Source organism: Mucor velutinosus (assembly GCF_035048745.1).
Source record: "Mucor velutinosus strain NIH1002 chromosome Unknown tig00001564, whole genome shotgun sequence".
Taxonomy (NCBI): domain Eukaryota; kingdom Fungi; phylum Mucoromycota; class Mucoromycetes; order Mucorales; family Mucoraceae; genus Mucor; species Mucor velutinosus.
Window position 1 is genome coordinate 2,127,788 of NW_027041906.1, and position 21,300 is coordinate 2,149,087.

The 21,300-nt window shown below is 39.5% G+C and overlaps 6 protein-coding genes across 6 annotated transcripts; 2 read left to right on the forward strand and 4 right to left on the reverse strand.

The window, feature by feature from the left end:
• Positions 1-360: 360 nt before the first annotated feature.
• On the forward strand, positions 361-2,201 carry KRS1 (lysyl-tRNA synthetase; the record flags this gene model as incomplete). Its single annotated transcript, XM_064830188.1, has 6 exons — positions 361-425; positions 478-665; positions 724-1,134; positions 1,188-1,353; positions 1,534-1,716; positions 1,778-2,201. 6 exons carry the CDS (start codon positions 361-363, stop codon positions 2,199-2,201), a joined length of 1,437 nt encoding a protein of 478 aa, XP_064682690.1.
• A 594-nt stretch (positions 2,202-2,795) lies between these two features.
• Positions 2,796-4,755, reverse strand: ATC70_010986 (uncharacterized protein; the record flags this gene model as incomplete). The annotated part of the gene is made up of 3 exons (XM_064830189.1): positions 2,796-3,543; positions 3,602-3,670; positions 3,890-4,755. The coding sequence occupies 3 exons, from the start codon at positions 4,753-4,755 to the stop codon at positions 2,796-2,798; spliced, it is 1,683 nt and encodes a 560-aa protein (XP_064682691.1).
• A 410-nt stretch (positions 4,756-5,165) lies between these two features.
• Positions 5,166-5,411, reverse strand: CDC11_2 (Cell division control protein 11; the record flags this gene model as incomplete). Its single annotated transcript, XM_064830190.1, has 2 exons — positions 5,166-5,249; positions 5,307-5,411. 2 exons carry the CDS (start codon positions 5,409-5,411, stop codon positions 5,166-5,168), a joined length of 189 nt encoding a protein of 62 aa, XP_064682692.1.
• Positions 5,412-6,758: 1,347 nt separating this feature from the next.
• On the reverse strand, positions 6,759-9,304 carry ryh1_2 (GTPase Ryh1; the record flags this gene model as incomplete). Its single annotated transcript, XM_064830191.1, has 6 exons — positions 6,759-7,218; positions 7,271-7,426; positions 7,479-8,725; positions 8,783-8,996; positions 9,066-9,207; positions 9,265-9,304. 6 exons carry the CDS (start codon positions 9,302-9,304, stop codon positions 6,759-6,761), a joined length of 2,259 nt encoding a protein of 752 aa, XP_064682693.1.
• Positions 9,305-15,280: 5,976 nt separating this feature from the next.
• ATC70_010989 (uncharacterized protein) lies at positions 15,281-16,729 on the reverse strand (the record flags this gene model as incomplete). The annotated part of the gene is made up of 1 exon (XM_064830192.1): positions 15,281-16,729. The coding sequence occupies one exon, from the start codon at positions 16,727-16,729 to the stop codon at positions 15,281-15,283; it is 1,449 nt and encodes a 482-aa protein (XP_064682694.1).
• A 1,629-nt stretch (positions 16,730-18,358) lies between these two features.
• On the forward strand, positions 18,359-21,239 carry YAT1_2 (carnitine O-acetyltransferase yat1; the record flags this gene model as incomplete). Its single annotated transcript, XM_064830193.1, has 7 exons — positions 18,359-18,816; positions 18,885-19,186; positions 19,252-19,269; positions 19,360-19,657; positions 19,720-19,838; positions 19,895-19,942; positions 20,020-21,239. 7 exons carry the CDS (start codon positions 18,359-18,361, stop codon positions 21,237-21,239), a joined length of 2,463 nt encoding a protein of 820 aa, XP_064682695.1.
• Between the last annotated feature and the right edge of the window lie 61 nt (positions 21,240-21,300).

Sequence of the window (21,300 nt, forward strand, 5' to 3'; positions counted from 1 at the left end):
CCTCTCTTTCGCTTTATAATATATATATATATATATATATATGTATATGTATATATAAAAAACTAATATTTTTTGCTCTTGAAACATCTGTTCCACTGTAAATTAAGCCCTCAGATGCTTATTCAGCATACAGGCAGTCTTCGTCTAATGAAAACATGGCAAGCAAATGGTCGTAGAGTGGCACTATCGCACATGTCTTTTTCAAAAGAAATGAAAACGGCGGATCGACTGCCCCGGATTCTAGTCGTCAAGTGATGGTTGACGACTGATTGGACAATGCAAGCATAAATAGAAATTTTTATGTGCTTTTTCCCTTTTTCTTCTTCTTTCGTATATTCAGTCAGTGTAAAAAAATCCAAGATGAGCTGTGGCTACTGTCACTTACCGCTTCGCAAATTCTATTGTGCTGATTGCATGCATGACAAGTAAGTACATTCCATGCCATTGCAAACAAAGTACTAACGCATCCTGCGACAGAAAACTGAAAAATCTACAAGAATTGGATACAATAGTGCCTGAGCGAGATAGCGCAGTCGCAGCAGCTACCGCATACTTTGAACAGACAGCCTACGTGCAACAATTGATAGCAGAAAAGAACAAACGAGCAACCCATGTAGAATCGCTTAGACACAACCAAATTTGTTTGTTGGAGGAATGCAACAAAAGTAGTATGAATGCACAGGCAAAATAGAGATCTAGGCTAATGTTTTTGTATCAAATCAGAAAAACAGCTGATAAAAGATCTGCAAGATCGAATCAAGGAGAAACGATTGTTACTTCAAGACGCTTCAAAACGGAAATCACAAGCGCCAAAGACATTGGACAATGCAGCTGTAATAAAGCATTGGCAAAGAACGCATAAGATGACGGTTGGAACTCGACGCATTTTGGTGAAAGAAACTACATCATTGTTTGAACTGAAACCTGGTGTAGTCGAAGAGCCAGAATTGTCCATGTTTTCTGCTGCTACTATGAATCCTGCTTCTGCTTCTATGACTGATGTCAATAGCATGTTGCATCAATCAGTTGAATTGCCACCATTCAGTCCAGCATCGTCATCCATACCTATGGAAACGAAAGAAGATCTATATATATGTGGAGTTACACTTCCTACCAGATTGATTGACGTGTCCAGTAAGTCGAACAGCATTGGATTTCTTGTGGACTTCTTACGATGGCAATGCTAGAATATCCCAAAGAAGAGCTCAATGCACCGATAGGCCTGGTAGTTCACATGCTTGGTTTGATTGTCCGCTATCTAGGCATCAAGTTACCCTTCCTCATCATGCAAAAAGGTACAAGACCTTACATCCGTACCATTAAAGGTAGTATACAGCTGTGGCATAGTGATAGGTAAAGAAATTCAAAGAATGACCTCCCACTCACGCAGTCATATCCATTTTGTATATGTTCATCACCCCCTCTCCCTATTCCCCACATATTCGCAAACACTACAGATCCATTGATTGATGAATACAATGTGATCAAGGATTGCAGAACGTTCAATGATTTTAACAACTTTCATACTGATAGAAAAATGCCATTGTTTCTTGAAGACGATGACAAGAATTTCAAAAAGTTTGTGAACGGCATGGCCATGTTGAATTACAACCTCGCCTACCTATGCTATACCCAGAATATCAAGATACCAGTGAGCCAAACAGCCAACACATTGCAGAGTTTAATGGCTTGTTGCCGAGCATCAGATTTGGGCATGTAAGTTTAGGTTCAATTACATTTGAAGGGAGACTTTTAACCGGCCCGGTTTTATGTCTAGTCAATCACACGCCTTATATTACCACAACTTGCGAGATGTCAAGTTCCCAATCGAATTTCAGCACATCTTGCACGCCACAAAGCTTCGTTATCGATGCAGTAGCAGTGCCAGTAATAGTAGCACACATGCCAACAACAGCAATAGCGGTAACACCAGTGTGAGTCCAAGTAGAGTGACATCCAACAACGAGCTGCACGATGATTTCTACAGAGTACGCTCCTTCAACAGCAGTAGCCGGCACGATGATTACGATCAGGATGAATATACTGGTATATACATCGACAGTGATGATGACAGTAACAGCCAACTTATCTCACAGCAACAGTATTACGAGCAACAGCAACAGCAGCTACAACAAAATCAACAGCAACAGTCATCTCAAACCGAAACGTGGAGTCTTGTAGAGGTTGCACCATTTTTATGATTCAGATTGACTATTTTATCACAAAAGTCTTGGTGGCTATGCTTCCCAATAAACAGAGGGTGATGGTTACTTTTCAAATACTATGCAATACCAACAAATTTGAAGAGTTTCACCCTGGATCTTATTGCGAAAAGTTCTTTTTTAACCGGGGCAATCTAAAACAACATGAAAGAACTGGAAGTTTTATACAGTAATTGTAAGATACACTGTTTATTACTGTCTTCGTGTCACGATGACAATGTAACATACGCTATATCCTCCGTTTTGGCCTAAGATGATGCTATTATACAGTGATCGCTCTCTAAAATGATCTAATTGCAGTAATTCACTACATTCATGCCATGGCACGAATGAAATGGGCAAACATCACCTGGCACTGAACCGAAAAATGAAACACCTGGATCATCTCTATGTTGGGCAGTTGTCATTAAGAATCAGCCAAGAACGTGCAAACACTGATAACAAGATGAATAAGCCTTATTTGTACTTAGGCATTTAGCATTACTACTCTCGACTGCAATATAATAAAGGAATATGTACATTTTTTTTATTTGATCTTATCACGAGTTGAATCCAGAAATAAAGGTGGGGATGTTATCTTGCTTCTCCAGCAACCAAAGAAGATGGTATTGTCAAAGTGTTATTATTAGTAGTACTAGATGTAGCTGTTGCTGTGTTGGCGGTAGTTGTAGCTTTCGATGTATTGTTGAATGAGCGTAATGACCCTGAATTCAATCTCTTCTTGGCTTGCTCGTTCCCTTGAGCAGCAGCCTTTTTGTACCAGTTCATTGCTTCATTGACGTCCTTGGGTCTACCGATACCTGTTTCTGCAAAATACCCCAATGCAAATTCTGCTTTAGGCAATCCCTTCGTTGCAGCCATCTTTGCCCAATAGAGTGCCTTCTCCTCTGAGGGTTTGATGTGTGGTTCATCACCTGCCAAATACCAAGCAGATAGAGCAAAGCAAGCCTCGGCGTTGCCCTGACGAGCAGCGATGGTATAGTAGAATACAGATGATGCATAGTCCTTCTCGCAGCCAAGATATCCATACTCATAACATTCGCCCAATCTATAAGCTGATGGTGCATAGCCTAATTCAGCAGCTTGTGCGTATAATTTGACTGAATATGCTGTATCTTTGAAGATGATGTTGTCCAAGCCCTTTTCATGCAACAAGCCTAGTTCATGAAGTGCGTGAGGGTATTCAGGTGTAGCTGCATCGGCCGATCGCTTCAACCATTTATTGCCGTCCTTTACGTTACGTTGCAGACCAAGAGCACCATTAATATCCGCTAAACCCAAACGATACATGGCGCCAGGATGACTTAATGTAGCAGCAATCCTTTTATAGTCAAAGACGCATATTAGTCATACGATCCGCCATTTTGCTCAAGACTTACTTGTAATACTGCACAGCCTTGGACTTGTTTTTGAGACAACCTAAACCATCTTCATAGCATTTAGCAGCACTAAGGGAGGCAAGTCATTATTAGTATCTCTTGGCAAAAATGAGTGTGTGCACAAACAGTGAATGCTCTGGCATTTAAAAAAAGCGCGAAATAAAGTTTTCCATCATGTCATGGAAAAAGAGAAAGAAAAAGAAAAAGATGGAATGAAAGGGATCGTCGTCGTCATGATGAGAGACGCATAATATATAAAATAGAGACGTGGCCAAATGAGACACTTACCGATATGCGGCATCCGCGTGTTGATGTTTGGCAGCTTGCACAAACAAAGGAAAGGCATTTCCAAAATCAGGCTTGCCAGATTTATGCGTGGCACCTGAAGCATAAATGTTGGCAAGGTAATACTGCGATTCAGCATGTCCACGTAGAGAGAGCGTCTTGAGGATTTTGACGGCTTCTTGAATGTAGGCTTGCTTCTCTGAAGGCTTCCGGCTGTTCTTTGTCGATTCATACAGGTAGATGGCGAGATCACATTGAATGGTGGGGTCATTGGTGCGCTTTGCGTTTTCTCGGTACAAATTAATGGTTTTATCATAGGACAGTAGCTCGGCTTTGTTGCCAGGCTTCAGATGGTTGTGATTCAAAAAGTACTCGCTGTTCAATGAAGGCAAACTAATGTTGGATGGATATCTGCCATGTTTTCCCATGACAGGAGGCGGCGTGGGAGGCAGTGATAAATTGATGCTTGAGCTTGACGTGGATGAGCTTGTAGCATTGCTATTACTAGCACTGGGCGTTGCTTGATTCTCATCAATGCTGGTGCAGGAGCTTCTGCTACGAGGTTTACTCTTGTTGGATGAAGAGGATGTGGAAGATGTTGAATGCAAACTACCTGTGCTCAATCTATGCATGTTGGCGGGCATCTTCTCTTTGTGGCGATGGGAGCTGCCGCTTGGGAGTGACATGTGCGCGGGTGGAGGAGGAGGAGGAGATAGGCTGTTTGGCTTGTTGCTCAATACAGGAGATGACTGGCTGTATTTGGGATTGACGATGGACGAGGGCTTGTTGTCGCTACTGCTGCCATTCGTTTTGACTGACCGAATCGAAGGTGTGGCGCTCTTTAGCTTGTTCTTGAAATCTCCAAACATGATATTAATTGAACAAGAAAAAGAGGAAAAGAGAACAGCATCCAGATGTTCAATCAAGGCCACTTTATTTATAACATGAAGGCGGTTATTTAATCAAACGTTAAAAATAACATTTTATCTCCTCATAAAATATAACATTTGTAAAACTTTTTGTCATAAACGGAAGAGCAAGGCCTCCTTTTAAACATGGAAAAGAAAAAGAAGAAATATCTATGGGTTTATTATTAGTGATTAAGTAAAGTGAATGGAAGTTGGGTATTGTATCCTGGATCTTGCGTCGCTGGATCATAGCTCTAACATTGGCAAATGTATTCGTGAATGTGTCTATTCTCGACCTTCTTATTTTTGTTGGGTTAAAACTAGATGAAATGACAGTTTAAGTGGCTAATAAGAGACACATTATGTAAACATCATACCACACGCTGCATCAACCCTTCTTCCTCGTCCGCTTGATTATCCTGTGATAGCTTGTCTTGATGCGATGAGACCCAATTCTGTTGAAATGTTAGTGACAAACAGCGGGCCCAGTATGCTGCTGTCCATCATCTTACCTTGACCAGACTTGACTTTCTCAAGAACAGCAGAATCAAGATGGATACAATCAACAGCACAGTCATCAATGGTCTTGATTCGCAATTGTAAGCCTCCTCAGTCATGGTATTATCATCACAAGTGGTCCAATTTACTATTCATATTCGGAAATGAGATTAACCGCCCATGGATAGAATGTGGTAGAGTATGTTACATGCCTTGGCTGCCATGCATAGAAGTGTGATTTGATGGTTCTAAATGTGAGTTGATTTTAGAGTCATTTTGATATGACGAAACCTGGTTGTCATTTTGCTGAATTGACTCCATAGTGAACCCGGAAAAACCAAAGCAGAAAAAGCAAGAAAAAGAGTGAGAGAAAAATATTTCTTCTTTTCGCTAAAATGATAGTAATAGTATCACTTATCCTTGAGCTGTTGTTGCACAGCAATCAACGTAAATGTCCAATCATTCAGTTGACCTGAATTTCAAAAGCATTTAGATTTCATGTACGTTTTGAACGACAATTTATACGATGTAGCATTCATCATATCCGCCTACATGCACAGAGAGTGAGGCAAAGCGGAAAGGAAAGTTTGAGATCAAGGCACCCTACTCACTCACCCTTGAACTCATTATATAATCCTATCAAGAACACCAGTAAATGTGGATCCGAGTTGCCGGTAATTACGGATCTGAATATTTAGTAATAGCCAATGTGCTATTCTTAGTAAATACAATCAGTGTAACATTCACTCGATATCAAAGTCTGACTACAGTGAAACTGGGACAGCAATATACGGCATATATCATAAGGATCCAGCTCAAATGTAGCACCAACCAGTTTAGTTCACAGTGTAAATAGAGAAGAAACCCCCATGTGGAGACATTAAAAACAACAACAAGGCCAACAAAACGGATTATCTCCTTTTTGTTTATCAAGCATGTGTGTAACTCGCTCTCTCTCTCTCTCTCTCTCTCTCTCTTTCTGTTCGGAGCAACAAACATTTGAGTGCATTTATGCACATTTTATTACATGCACCGTTTGTTATTGAGCTTGCTACATCTTGGATCGAGTTTTTCAAGGAAAAAGGGGTAAATGCGGCATGTGAGAGTCCAGCAACTCAAACGCAGGACATTGTCAGGTACCATGTTTAGTAGCATACATGTGCGAATAGAGTGCATGTATTTACAATGCCTCAGAGCATACACTACATACCATTGTTTGTGCGACGCGGTTATTATAACTGATTTGTCATTTTAGTCTTCCTAGAGACAGTTCAATGGTCAACATGTTACACTCCTCAAAGAAGGGTCACCATGGCAAATATTTGATGAAAAACACACAACATGAAACCTTATAACATATTGTCAAGTAGTGTTTGTTTTTTTTATTTTCGCATAATGTATTGCCTAATGGCTTTTGAACATATAAATAATAAGGATAAATTTTTCAGGAGTAATATAATACACAATCAAGCGGTTTCAATAGGTCTGGATTCACGCTGATTTAAATGTGGAGATTTGGCTTCGTTTTTCTCTGTAGCGGCAATAGTAGTCGTAGGTGAGGATGCTTCGTTATTGTTTTCATATGTTTGTTGTTGTGTGGGTGGCGATGATGGTGTTGTACCTCCTCCACCTCGATACGAATGCTGTGTGGGTCGTAGGTTTGTATTGTGTATTAATCGACTACTTGTTAATCCGTAATTTACGCCACCTAATAATGAACCGGGTAAGGTAGAATCTGCTCTGCGTCTGTTTCGTCCAGGCTTGTTGAATCGAGCAGGTTCAAATGTTTGCCAAACATACTGAGAGCATTTAGATGCGTTTGGTAGATCTTGAATCATCTTGGCAATTGTGTTTTTCCGAAGTCCAAAGAAATCAGGTCCTACTGGGTTGTGGCCATACTCTTGATTGCGAATAACAAAGGCGCGTCTAATGGCATGTGTGTTAATAAGCTTCCTCCTAGAACGTATCCATGTATTACCGAACAATGATAGTCCACACTGTTGTTGGTGTAGGTCCTGAATATGTCATTGGGCAATCATCAGCTGTTACTTCAAATTTGGGCTCTCTTCCATTCTCTAAAATACGACATGTATATTGTGTGTCACTTTTAGGATCAATCATACTTCTGTACCATCTAATATAGACTGTATTAGTCTTTGTTACCAATCTATGACTAATAAACTTACTTGCGCACAGTGTAGTTGGCCGGGTAGATATATCTTTGATTGTGATATGCTGGCCTATCGTATATCACTGTACCTAGATCAACCACTGTCCAAGAATCAATTTCCACGGGCAAAATGTAAGCGCCTTGATTATCTCTGTCTACTTCATAGTAAGTACGAGGCACTGTATTCACTTGCTGCTGCTGCTGCTGCTGCTGTGAATGATGAGAGGCTTGATTTTGATGCTGTTGTTGTTGTTGTTGGTGTTGTTGTGAATACATGCCATTATTACCATGGTTGTCCGCATTCATAAGTGAAGGGTTCTTCATCATATTGGAGGAAGAGCTACTAGCAGTGTTTACAACAGCAGGGTTCTTCTTTCTTTTCTTATTGCTGGGCGTATAAATAACAGGGATCATACTGTTACTATTTCCATTGTTGTTTTGGTAGTTTGATTCATCGTGCATACCATGCTGGCGTGGCTGTTGCTGATGTGGATGGTGGAGGTGGTGATGGGGTGGGTGTTGCGCTGGCGGATGATGATGCTTGTAATTTTTACTACTATTATTGGTATTTTCATTATTATTACTATTACTATGGATGTTATTATGTGCATGTAAATGAGTCGAGGAAAACGAGGGAGGTGGCGATGCCGAAGAAGAGGATGAAGATGTAGAAGAGGACGGTAAGTAGCGATATTCTTTGTCAGATAGAGAGGCAATGGTGAATGCTGATCTTCTACTGTTTGCTGAATCGGGTTTCTTATTAGTACTGGTATTATTACTGCTGGCATAGGGTGGTAATGTGGACGAGGGGATGGGTAATGTTAGCTCTTCCGTTTGTTTGTAGAATGATCTCGAGTTACTGCTCTCTGGCAAAGGTGAGTTTAGTCGAGATCGCTTGGCTGTCGATGTGGAAGGTGGCGAGGATGAGTTATTTGTGGTAGTTGCTGTAGAGGAGGATGGGAATATGGGTTCAGGTCTAAATACAGGTACAGAAGATAGCGATGGTAATCGAGATGGTAATGGAGGGCTACTGTCAGATGTTTGTACTCTATGCCGTAAATACCGATCGAATTCTGTTTCATTTCCTTTGTGTTGATGCTGAGAAGAAGGAGGTGATGCAGTAATTGTGCGTTGTATATCATTGTGATGATTATTGTAACAATTGCAAATAGGATGAATTGGGCTTAATGTAGACAATCTAAACTGTTCGAACGACTGATTTCTTAGGGCAGAGAAGAAATCGTCTTTGATCCATTTCATAGTCTATCAGAAGGTTTAGTCTTTGATTTGTATATTTCTCAATGGAAACCTATTACGCACCGGTTGCAGCTCAATATAAACATCAATGTTTAGATCAAATTTACCTGATTTGCCTCGAACAAACAGCTCGTCTTTTGACTGATCCATGATCCAGGACAAGAGCCCATGCCCTTCCCATATGAGCGAATTGCTTCTTTCACTTGGGCCATGTCCTGATTCATGAAAACTAGCAGTATAAACAGACAAATCGTGATCTCTACAGATAACATCCGGACTAAGCAAAAGAAGCTTATGAGCATCACGTGTATCAGTTGAAACTAAAAAAAACCACAACAATGATTACCTTGATGAACAGATGGACCATAAGCAAGTCTTCAATGGAATTGGCATTGATGCCAAATCAAAAGTGTCATCATTGGGAGCAGGCAGCGTAAATGTAGTCAGACGAGTTGATTTTGAGCCACGTAGATGATAGAAAACTTTGACTAGGTGTAAATGTGTGTTATTGGCAAGTTATTATTGCGATTTCTGCTGCTTCAAACCTTTAATTGATTTATTTTCGTTTTTTGCAATGGTTGACATGATACTAGTACATGTAAGTATTGTAAGCTTTTATGTCTAAATGTGTCTCTTTTTTTTTTTTTTTTCTCTTTTAAGCTCTCAAATGTATATCGAGCTATGCGAATGAACAAAAGAAACAGAGGAGAAGAAGAGAAAAGAAAGAAAAGAAGAAAAAGAGAAAAAGCTTTTACTCAACAGGTACAAAATATATATAACAAGCGTTGTGTGCGTATGTTGTGTGCTTGTGTGCGTGTGTGTGTGTTTTTATACTAAACTCCCTAATTGTTTACTGGATATAGTTACCTCTCTTTTACATAAAAATGATGATAATCTTGTTGATAAATAAGTTGTGAATATTCCCATCCCCATTCGCCCTGTTCAGTAACAGCAACAGCAGCAAAAGCTTGAACGACATGCAAAATGTTTGGGGTTACATTTGTTTCCTTCTTTCCTTCTCTTATCATTCATCATAATGATGCGTCTTCCAATCAAAGCTCAATGTTGTATTTATGCTTCTCTTTTGCCTCTTTGCTCACAATTGCTGTCAAACATTCGTTGTTCTGTTGTCGTTTTTCTATTTTAATTATACATCGTTCTTATCGATCTTTACTATTTTTGTGAAAACTGCAATATGAATCGAGCGTTGGGTTGCACAAGTGCAATAATAAGGCGAATCGAACCTGTGTCTTCTATCAGTCTCTTGCTTCCCGGACATGGCACTGGTTTCTGTGTGCAATTCAACCCAATGCCTCCGAAATTGTCCATATGCAAAAGGTAGTAAAGTGCTCATGAACATTCTATGGTTCTTGTTGCAAATGATGCTTGTACCCCCTCTTTTTTAGCCTTTTTTTTACGACCCAGATTGACAGGCAGTAGCCATCATCTAATAACAAGAAGGATCTGGTTTGCACGCAATCAAAAAACCTTATTAGATTCCAAATAGATCAAGAAAGATTCCAGTAAAGAAACATCTACTTGTGTTGAATAAGGAGGATGTAATACCCTCTCGCCCTCCCTCGCAACCTCTCTCTCTCTCTCTCTTTCCGAACCCCGTAGCGACCACACTAAGCCTCATTCAATTACAATACTCGTAAACAATATCAAAAAGTTGCTTTAAAAGGAACCAAGGTATGCAATCAAACGAAAAAAGGGGCAATTTCCGCGCAAATTGAACACCAACTCTACTCAATTGGTAATAACAAACCTTAAAATGTGAGTCTGCAACTTCCGAAAGATTGCCATTTCTAGACGAATCGTGATTTACGATTTTATATAGAAAATGTTACATGAAAAAGCTTATTGGGAGGGCCAGAAGCGTGTGAAGTTTAATGGCGCGGATTTTGTCTTTTATGCACCACTGTTGGTTCGAATTTAAATATATCGGTGTGTACTCTTTAGATACAACTATGCTACTTGTATTCCATCGTGTTAGGATGGCGCGTCATACAATCACATATATATTGTAGATATTGTCATGTACATTGCATGACATCATGGGCTCCTTGAGCGTTATCATTGGAGACAATGATGGAGTTTTCGATTTAGTAAAACCCCAACATCTTCTCTTCAAAATCAAACAAATGACAATCTGTATCAAAAAAGCTACCCTCAACCAATTTGATTCTCAGGGGATGCTTTCAATGAACTAAACAAGCACTGTTGCATCAAGCATTGGGGATGGGTAAAATATTTCCAATCTGTCAAACTAATAAATCCATGTTACATCAGCACGATCTTCTACTGGATCACATAAATACATATGATACTAAAGCATTGGTTAGTATAGGAAGATGATGAGCGGATTTATTTGATGATGGTGATATGGAATAGGATATCTTGTTTGCTAGAGAAACTAAATTAATTGTGTCCCCTCAGATATAACATACTACAGACGCATTTCATCAGCTGATAGAGAAGGGACGCAGGAATGTACCTGGTCAAGGGTTACATGAAACGTGAAAGGACTTATGTAATTTAAATATATTTTAATGGGTCCCTGTTTTTTCAGAAAACTGTTCATCTCCCACGCTTTGATCTAACCAACACATCTTCTTCGGCAGCATGTGCATGTGGCTTCATGGAAAGCATAGAGAACCAATGTTTGTCGGATATTGGATACGCATGAACTAGGGATATATTACAGTTTCATCTCTGGTTAATCTAGATGTGGATAAGGATTATTTTAATGCTTACCGTACTGCACATTCTTTTCGCAAAATCAAATATGATTTGGAAACCCTTTGGAATACGAATCAAGACGAGCCAGACATGATAAGTAGCCTTCTTTTTGTTCTTTTTACTAAAAAAAAAAAAAAAAAAAAAAAAAAAAAGCCTTTTGCTGTTTGCCATTAATAGCTACAAACACATGTATCAACATAAACGCCGAAATTCATGCACCTTTATGCATAGAAGTTAAATCTTAATCTTTGAATAGATCCTATATGTCGTGCTCACATTCACATGTAAGACGCCTTCAAATCATGCTCAGGGCAAGGATCCTGAACAAACGTATTGTTGATGAGAGCGGAGCATGTGAGCACACACTGATGGCTGAACAGCTTTGCATATGTCTCCATCTTGATCAAGAGAAAAAAATGGCTAGATACTCTCCATCATTTGATGGCAACACCTTGAAGGTTCTATCTACATAAATCTTTGATAATTGCTTTCATATTGTGCTGGATAGCTACACTGGATTGACATTAGCAACTGCTTTAATATTACCTAATGTCCATTATTTTGATATACAGACAAGGTGGTCAAAACCCTCTGAACCACGCAACTTAAATATGGAATGCTGTGCGGAACAAATGACAAATGGTCGCACGAATCATATATAAATATTTCTGAAATTAGATTGTCGAGTTACAGAATCCCTTTTTATTAATAAGGTTTGATGCGGAAAAATATGGCCCGGTGGTGGGTGTTCTAGTCAGTATTACCTTACGCTAATTGGTATAGAAGTAGATCGATCAATTTACTCTAGACTCTTCTTTGGCTGGCTACCAACTCAATTTTTTCATAATTTTACTATATATATCCTGGATATTATAATTACGCACTACAGTAGAATGCGTAGAAAGACACCATCTAAATTTAGAAATGACCAAATGCCGCAATATGCCTCACACTCTGTCAATTCAACAAAATGAGTTACCAAAAACACTGCTACCAGATGGATTACATGACCTAAACTTGAACCTTTGTTGTATTTACAAGGATCCAAATTACCCCTGGATCAGAATCTTTCGGAGATAGAAAATGTCGATCCACAAACAGTGAATCAGAAGAACATTAACGAACACTCTTCTGCTATCCAGAGAAGTAAGGTAATACGCCTTTCATATTTCTTTAGATAATAGAAAAAAGTAAACTTTGTAGTAAGCTTTTCCTTATAAGAGTATGTCCTAACATCTAAAATTACGAAACAAATCACTTTATTGTCCATTTACATCGTGTCGTACACTATTAGCAGTTCCCGCGTATTATGAATGTCGTTTTTTCCCACAACTGACTAATCTACATCGGTAGACTCTCTATATAATACGAGCCTTTCGACACTTCGGGTGGTTTCCTGACCTACGTTCAAACGGCTCGCGCTGCCGCGGGCCTTGGCTAATATTGCAAAATTAATATAGCTAAAATGTTAGAACCTTGATTGTTGATTGATATAGAATCACTAATCATATGAATATTTATGTATTGGATGGGTCTCTACCTTCGCTTCGCTTCGGCGAGAACTAACTTGCGCAGTGGCAGCTCGTGCTACCGGTTGCTCTTGCGTATCTTATCAAAATACTGCTACTTTCATTTTGACCTTCCACTTACACATAAAAACCCTTTATATTATCTGTGGATTTGACTCTTATGTGGTGCTTTACATCCATATACATGTTGCTATTTTATATACGAGCAAATATCGTACAGATATTATTCCTTTTTAGTCTATAGTCTCCCAGATACAGCAAAATCTGAGTGCATTTGAGCCACGTTTTCTCTCGTTCAAGGCCGTTTTAGATTGTCAGAATAGCACCAAACAGTTGCTCTTATCTGATAGTAACTTTCTGGCACCTTTGCTCAACTTTTTGGGGACCAAAAAAAAACATGGACAAAAATAGACCAAAAAGCATGAAGGGTACCTCATGGTTTTTACCGAAAATCAAACGATTGCATTTTTTTTACCTTGGTAACGAAGACTTTTACTATGGTATATCTTAAATCAAAATGTTTCTATCGATCCAGCCCAACCCCGATATCATCTTTGTGGGACATTGATAAGGAAAATCTTGACTTTTTAGACAAAAATCTCTTTTCATATTTTTGTAAATTATTCAATAAGTTTATTCAAAACATCTATATCACTTGGTACCATTGGATCCGCCTTGAAAAGTACTCCAAGAAAGCTTAAAGAGGCATAGGATGATTATCATACCTTACTTAGTCGAATCTGCAAAAATAGTTCAATCGAGTCGAAGAACATTAATGTTTGGCTAATCTAGAACAGACTATAATTCTGGGTTTGAATTAATTTTTGCTGGTGGGCTGGTTAATCATATATGAGCCAGGCTTGACAGATGCCAGGCAACTCAGTTTCCATATTAAGGCTGTGAAAGTGTCTGGGGACTGAACATTTATTATAATATGATATTGCGTAAGCGAATATTAACTCTCAGGGCATGTCTGCTAAAGGATCGATTTGACTAGAACAATATACAAGCGAGATCTTTGTCACATGCTTTTTTCAAGTAACACTGCCAGTATTTTGAGCCATCAATAAGAGCAAAATGCTCAATACAAGATTACTCTTTACTCGAAAAAGTCATTATATAGCGAAGATGAATTTAATTTGGGGCAATCTAAGCGGCAACGATTCAAGACATCATATGCTTTTGTCCATCTTATTACATTACTGTTACCTTCATCATAATCCTCCGTTTTTGCATGAGAGCTTTATAAATCTATCAATTTTAACTCTCTCCTGCGATGCACCACGTTTATATTAGTAGTGATAACTCATACAGTAGTAGACAACATACTTACATTGTCTCTTACTACTCAAAAGTATACAAATCACAGCGAAATCTGGCTGCATTGGAACAGCAATTTCTCGAGTTGGAAGCCGTTTTAGACCGCCAGGATAGTACCACACAATTGCTGTCATCTAGCACTTACTTTTTGGCACCTTTGCTCAACTTTTTTGAGATCACCGAAAAATGGAATAAAAACCATGCGGGATACCTCATGGTTTTCATCGAAAATCAAACGATCGCGTTTTCACCTTCAAAACGAAGATTTTTACTATGGCATATGTTGAATCAAAATGTCTCTCTTGATCCAAGGCAACTTCTGAAACCTCCTTTGTGAGATCTTCATATACAAAATCTCGACATTTTCGCCAAAAACGTCATTTCATATTTTCAAAAATTACTCGATACGTTTATTATAAACACGCTTTATTATTAGCGCCATTAGATGCGTCTTGAAAAGCACTCTTACAAAGCTTAAGGGTGTAAGGGATGACCATTACAGTTTATATAGTCAAATGTTGCAAAATAGATCAAACAGGTCGATTTTTTTTTTAAAATTCGACCAATCCAGATAAAAAATTACGTGTCGGAGATTCAACCAGATTCAGCTGACAAAAGGCCATTCCTATGGAGATAATCAGTTTATGAGGCCAACAAAAAGAGGATTGCGGATTGAAACGTACTGTAGTTAGGTATAAAATGTTTTTCTTGCTTTCGATGTGCAGTTTTATATCCGTTAACACCAGTCTACCTAGGTTACCACCCCAACATTTCTAAGCGGAACTTCTTTTTTGAAGCGTCCATCGACGAACAGTTTCTAATGTTTCGAGGTAAGTTTATAAGATGTAAATACTGAGAAATATTAAGGTTTAAATATGTATACATAAGGCGTAATGAGTTAATTAAAAAAAAATAGAATATTGGCTCTTAGAGTGCATGATAGGGGTAAAAGCGATAGAACAGCCATCTCTTATTTGCTTGTCAGATAAATGTTGGTACCTTTTCGACTTTGCTTTTCTTTCCCGTTGTTATATGTGGATGGCTTGATATGCGATGAGAGTAAGTCTGATTTTTCATCGCAGAGCACATAATCTTCTTCCACACCACTGTCTCCACTATCATCGTTGTAAATACTATCAGCAGCATTGGATGATGATGGTTCCATAGTGATTGGCCTTGTCAAATCGTGTTCTTGAATCAGTGAGCCGCCCTTGTAGTCCTTCAGGTAGAGTTGAAACGATTTGGGCAACTCGTCTTCCGAACAACCAACTGCATCCTGATACACATTGACCATGCATTCCATTGCTTCATACCAAGTGTAAGTCTTTGCCTTTTTAACTGCTTCACGTCTCAACTTGCCAAGTAAATGAGGTTGATTAACTAACAGCTCTAGCAATCCACGATACTTTCTTTGCTGGTCCTTTGCCGACAAATCCAATGTATTGAGTAACAGACCCGTGCGCTTATCGTCCACTAGATCCCGAACACCTTCAGCGTCAAGTCCTACAACAGGTAAACCCGATGACATGGCTTCCAAGACAACCTGACCAAATGTTTCTGTTACTGATGGAAATGCAAAGATATCAGCTGATGCATAAGCCTGTGACAGGTCCTTTCCTTGTAGGTAACCTGTAAATGTCACTGGAATACGTTTTGTTAAGCAGTAGTTTTGAATTTCATGGAAAGCTGGTCCATGACCCACTAGCACCAGATGGCACTTTTCGTGATCCATTTCTTTGTAGGCTTCAATTACCAAGTTGATGTTCTTTTCATACGACACTCGGCCAACGTACAGGATAACAGTCTTGTTCTCTGATTTCAGTTCTGACACACCCATCCATTGTGCCCGCAAGCCCTCAGATCTTTGCAAAGGAGAAAAAAGAGAGATATCGACACCACGGGGCCATAAGCGAACCTTGCCAAACCCATGGTCATTTAAAATAGCCATTGTTGAAGGAGATGGGCAGGCAGTGAACCGACTAAATGAGTGACAGTATCGATTCCATCTCCACATCATAGATGTCATGAACCCGTAACCAAAATGATCGCAATAAACGGCAAGGTTTGTATGATAAGAAGACACAATTGGAACATTCGGGAGATAATAGCATACAACGGCAAGTCCAAATGCGCCCAAGAATACGGGATCAACCAAGTGGATTACATCTGGTTGAAATTCTACTAATTTTTGAGTGAATTTTGGCCGCCAAAAATTGAATTTAAGCTCTGGATACAGAAAAAATGGTATTCCATATGTGCCAACAAGATCTGCCCCCGCATAAGTCGTCATGTTGGTTTCAGGTCCTAATAGAATTACTTGATGGCCCGTTTTTGCAAGATGCTCCAACAGTCGAGCCAATGTACGTGTTACACCATCGACTTTGGGTAAGAAATTCTCGGTGATAATTGCAATACGCATGATAAAAGTGTCAAGACGTAAACAACCAGGGGGGTGTATTTGTGCTGGAAAGAAAAAATACGAGGAAAAGAGAAAGATCTGACTATTAATAAAAGCGAGAAGAAAGTGGAATAAACAGAGAAAGTGTATTTTAAAGGAGAAATGTATCGTAGTTGCATTTACTTTTTGCCATGATACTGTAACACTTTCTTTGAATGACTCTCTTTTTTTGTATGGACAATATAATCCATGTTTATCCACATGATATATATCCAAAACATCTTATAAACCAATTTTATAGCTAGGCAACATGACGTGGAAATACTCTTCACCAGTGATTTGATGATACCTTCCTTGTCTGCTCGTTTATTCAAATTTGCATGTGTTGGATACGATTGGCTTGCTTTGACTTGATCCTGTTTTGCAAAAGGTCTGTGCAGTCTATTCTACGTTAATACAATACACACAATAGAAGTGTGATAAATCTTGTAAGACCACGCGAAACGATCGACCAATGTTTTTATCTCTGCCCTGCTTCTTTATCGTGGTACATTTGATTGGCCCTTTACCTTGAACATCCACGTTTTCTGAAAGCTTTATGGTGGCTGGCTCAGATTCGTTTATCAGCAGGTAAACCAGTTGGATGATAGATGGACATGATTACAATCATTGCACCCTAATATCTTGATTACATTACCGTTATTCTAAATTCTCAGTTGTTGATAACAAAATTCGTCTGGTTAGATGAAGCAATCCGATCAAAGTACTAGCCGAAATCTGTCCTTCTGTTTGTAATAGTAACGTATCACAAATCAAACGAGCATCATAAACTAAGAGGCGCAGTGCTTCAAATTTGTTGGGACAAAATCAAAATTTGGGCGGCCAAATAGCATGCGACAGTAACCTGATCAAGGTAGCCTTAGCAACGGCGAATGTGTATGCTATGGCCATTCGATCAGAAAGCAAGGTTGAAAAAAGTGCTTCGAATTACCTTTTCCAACCACATGATCCAGCGATATGTATCATGCATTTGCGTCTCAATGCACAAGGTGAGATTTCGCATTGTTGCCTCTTGGTAGTGATGTTCCCAACAGAATTTATTTATCCATTTAAGTTTCTCTGTGTCTCAAATACTTCAATGGCATCTTTAGAGTAATTTTCATCATTTGATGATACATGACGAATCACCAATAAGGCTACATTTCATAGGACACCTTTCAGTTGTAATCACCTTCCGAAAATCATTTATTAGTTCCTGAATATCTTTGGTACCGGTAGATTAGTGCAAAACTTGCGTCGATAGAACGGTCAAATTCTGAAACTTGGCAAAGCATTAGCTAACAAGGAGGCTTTTTCAGAACTACGGACTCTTAAAATAACAATATAAAACGGGATAAAGATGCCTGTTCTTTTGGGATGAAAAGAGCCTCCTTTTATCATATAAAGTAGATTTTCACATCCTTGTTCCCTGTATAAATAGGGTTGCTTTGCATTTTCACTTTTTCTTTTTTTTTTTCTTATTTTTTTCCATTGTAATATGTATTTTTATAAATCCTGGATAGCATCATGCATTCTTATATCCACTGTGTTACCATATTTGACATTGGGTAACAACATATTTATAGGAAAGAGTGTTTTCCAATAAAGCTAATGATGTTAAATACAGGACACAGCTTCAATGACAATCAATTGAATCGAATAGAGTCGATATCCAACCTCAGAGTCGACATTGCACCCAGATCTCGACATTTCTTTCAAAAGAGATCACAGTCAATGAATCCAGAGCTTTCACCAAAGACACTTGAACATGACGATTCGTTTCGTCTCACATTAAATGCTTACAATCAAACGTTCTATCTGTATCTCAAGCCCAACTTTGAATTGTTTCCCCCTCAAGCAGTGATGCATTATACAGGAGACGAAAATGATCAACCTATCCAGCAAGAAAAGGTACTAGTTTACAAGGGCCACACTGTCCGTTCACCCGAGATGGACAATCGCTGGATGCAGGAAAACGCAGACGTCTTGAAGCTCGGTTCTGAATTTGATGCTACCACAACACAACTTGGATGGGCTAGAATATTGGTTCGACATGATTTGATGTCTCGGTAAGATTTGCATTGGGTGTAAAATCACATCTCTATTAACTTGTATACGCACACACACACACACACAGACACAAGACGGATCAACCTATTATTGAAGGTGCATTCAAGGTACAAAACGATATTTACCATATTAAAGCAACCACCAATTATAATCTGGTCAAAAGATCCGTGGATATTACCGCTTCTGATTCTGATGTGATGGTCATTTATCGAGATTCGGATACGCAACAGCACCAGGGACACGAAACTTCACAAGCGCACGCATGTGGATTCGACAATTTATTGCATAGATCCATCGCGAAACGAGGAGAGGTGTCTAGAGATGCGTTCACCAAGTTGACTGGTCAGGGGTGTCCAACCACTAAAAAAAGTAACTATTATTCTCTCCTCAAATGTAATTAATATAACTAACTTATTATCGTTTATGGAATTTAGTTAATTATATGGGTGCAGGTAAAAAAAAAAAAAAAAAAAAAAAAAAAAAAAAAAAAAAAAAGAACATATGCCTATAGACAAACAGACATGCTGACGAGTTTTATTCAGCTGCTGATTGTACCTATGTCCAGTACTACAGGAGTGTCGATAATGCTAGAACTCAAATCATCAACAATTTCAATATAGCCTCTGCTGTATTCGAAGAGACATTCAATATCTCACTAGGTTTAATCAATATCACCATCATGGATCGCGCATGTCCACAGCGAATTGATCCGGAGATGGCCTGGAACCGAGCTTGTGATGCCAATTACTCTTTAGGTAACCGACTAAGTGATTTTAGTCTATGGAGATCAAAAATGAAGAATGATGGAGCAGGTCTCTGGCATTTGATGACCAACTGTGCGTAAGTACAGAGCCTTAATGTGTGGTTTAATATACCAGAGACTGACTGCGTGCCCTGTATAGCACTGGGGTGGAAGTGGGCCTGGCTTGGTTGAAACAGCTTTGCAACACAGAAGCACATGCCCAGGCCAATGCAGACGGAAAGAAGCAATTTGTATCTGGTGCTGGTATATCTGCTATCAGTAAGTCCAGGTTTTTCTTATGTTTTAAACACTTGGCCTAACACAAATTGTAATAGCACGAGATGAGTGGAAGGTCGTTGCACATGAAATTGGCCATGGGTTTGGTATGATGGTCTCTCTCTCTCTCTCTCTCTCTCTCCAAGCCAAGAACAAGATACTAACAACAAGTCTATTATATTAGGCGCCATTCATGATTGTGTAGCTGATAACTGTCCCTGCACTGGAAGTGATTGCAAATGCTGTCAATTAAACTCAAATCAATGCGATTCAAGCGGATTCCTCATGAGCGCTCTCAGTAACACATCAGCAGAGAGTTTCAGCCCCTGTTCTATCAATACAATCTGCGATGCCTTCCCTAGCATTGGCTCCTGTCTGGTTGATCCAAGTGACAATCGGCACCATGTCTATCGGTTGAATGTATGTGGAAATGGAATCAAAGAAGAAGGCGAAGAATGTGACCCGGGCGGAGTGGACACTGATTGTTGTGATGCCAAAACATGTAAATTGAAGCCAACAGCTGTTTGCGAAGACACCAATGAAGGTTGCTGCCGTCAGTGCCAAATCAGACCTAAAAACGACCTGTGTCGACCTGCTTCAAATCCATGTGATATCGCAGAATATTGCTCAGGCACTTCGGCCGAATGCCCAGTAGATACATCTATGCGAGATGGTACATCTTGTGGACCCGGTGGACTGAAATGTGCTTCTGGACAATGCACTTCTAGAGATGAACAATGCCTGTCCCGTGGCTATGTGCTAAACATCACTCGATCCTGCATCAAGAACAACGAAGAGTGTAAGCTGTTATGTAACTCGCCTGACAGTGAAAAGTGCTTGATCTTTAGCGGCAACTTTATCGATGGTACACCGTGCGGTTTTGGCGGTAGATGCTTTGCGGGTGAGTGCCATAATGGAGATGCTATTGGCAGCAGTATGCTCTACCTCAGTGACCATAAGGGCGTTGCCATTCCGGTGGGTATTATCGTCTTCTTGGTGGTATGTGCGCTAGGCTTTGTTCTGTTCTGGTTTGGCTGCTGGCGTTGTACAGGCTACAGAGAAAAGAGAAACAGAAGAAGGAGCAGAAAATCAACAAGTACGAATTCCATCAGTCCAGCCTACTATTCTGATAGCAGTTCTAGCTCGCAGGATCTACCTGGCTATAATGAGCCATTACAAGAGCTCACACCAGCCCCTAAATTGAGTGGTAAGGAGAAGCACTCTTTGGATTTCATGACTCCACCACCATACATTACCATCAATGCAGCTGGACAGCAACAGCAAAAGGAGAAGCATCACTCAAACGGGTCCACGTCGCCTTCTCCCTCGTCATCGTCTTCCTCTTCCAGTTTGGCCACTATTGTAAATACAGAGGACAAGATGAAAACCGAGAAAAATGAATGATAGAAACTGTAAATACGCCTCTTTTATTCAAGTATCATAGAATGTAATAATTAAAAAAAAA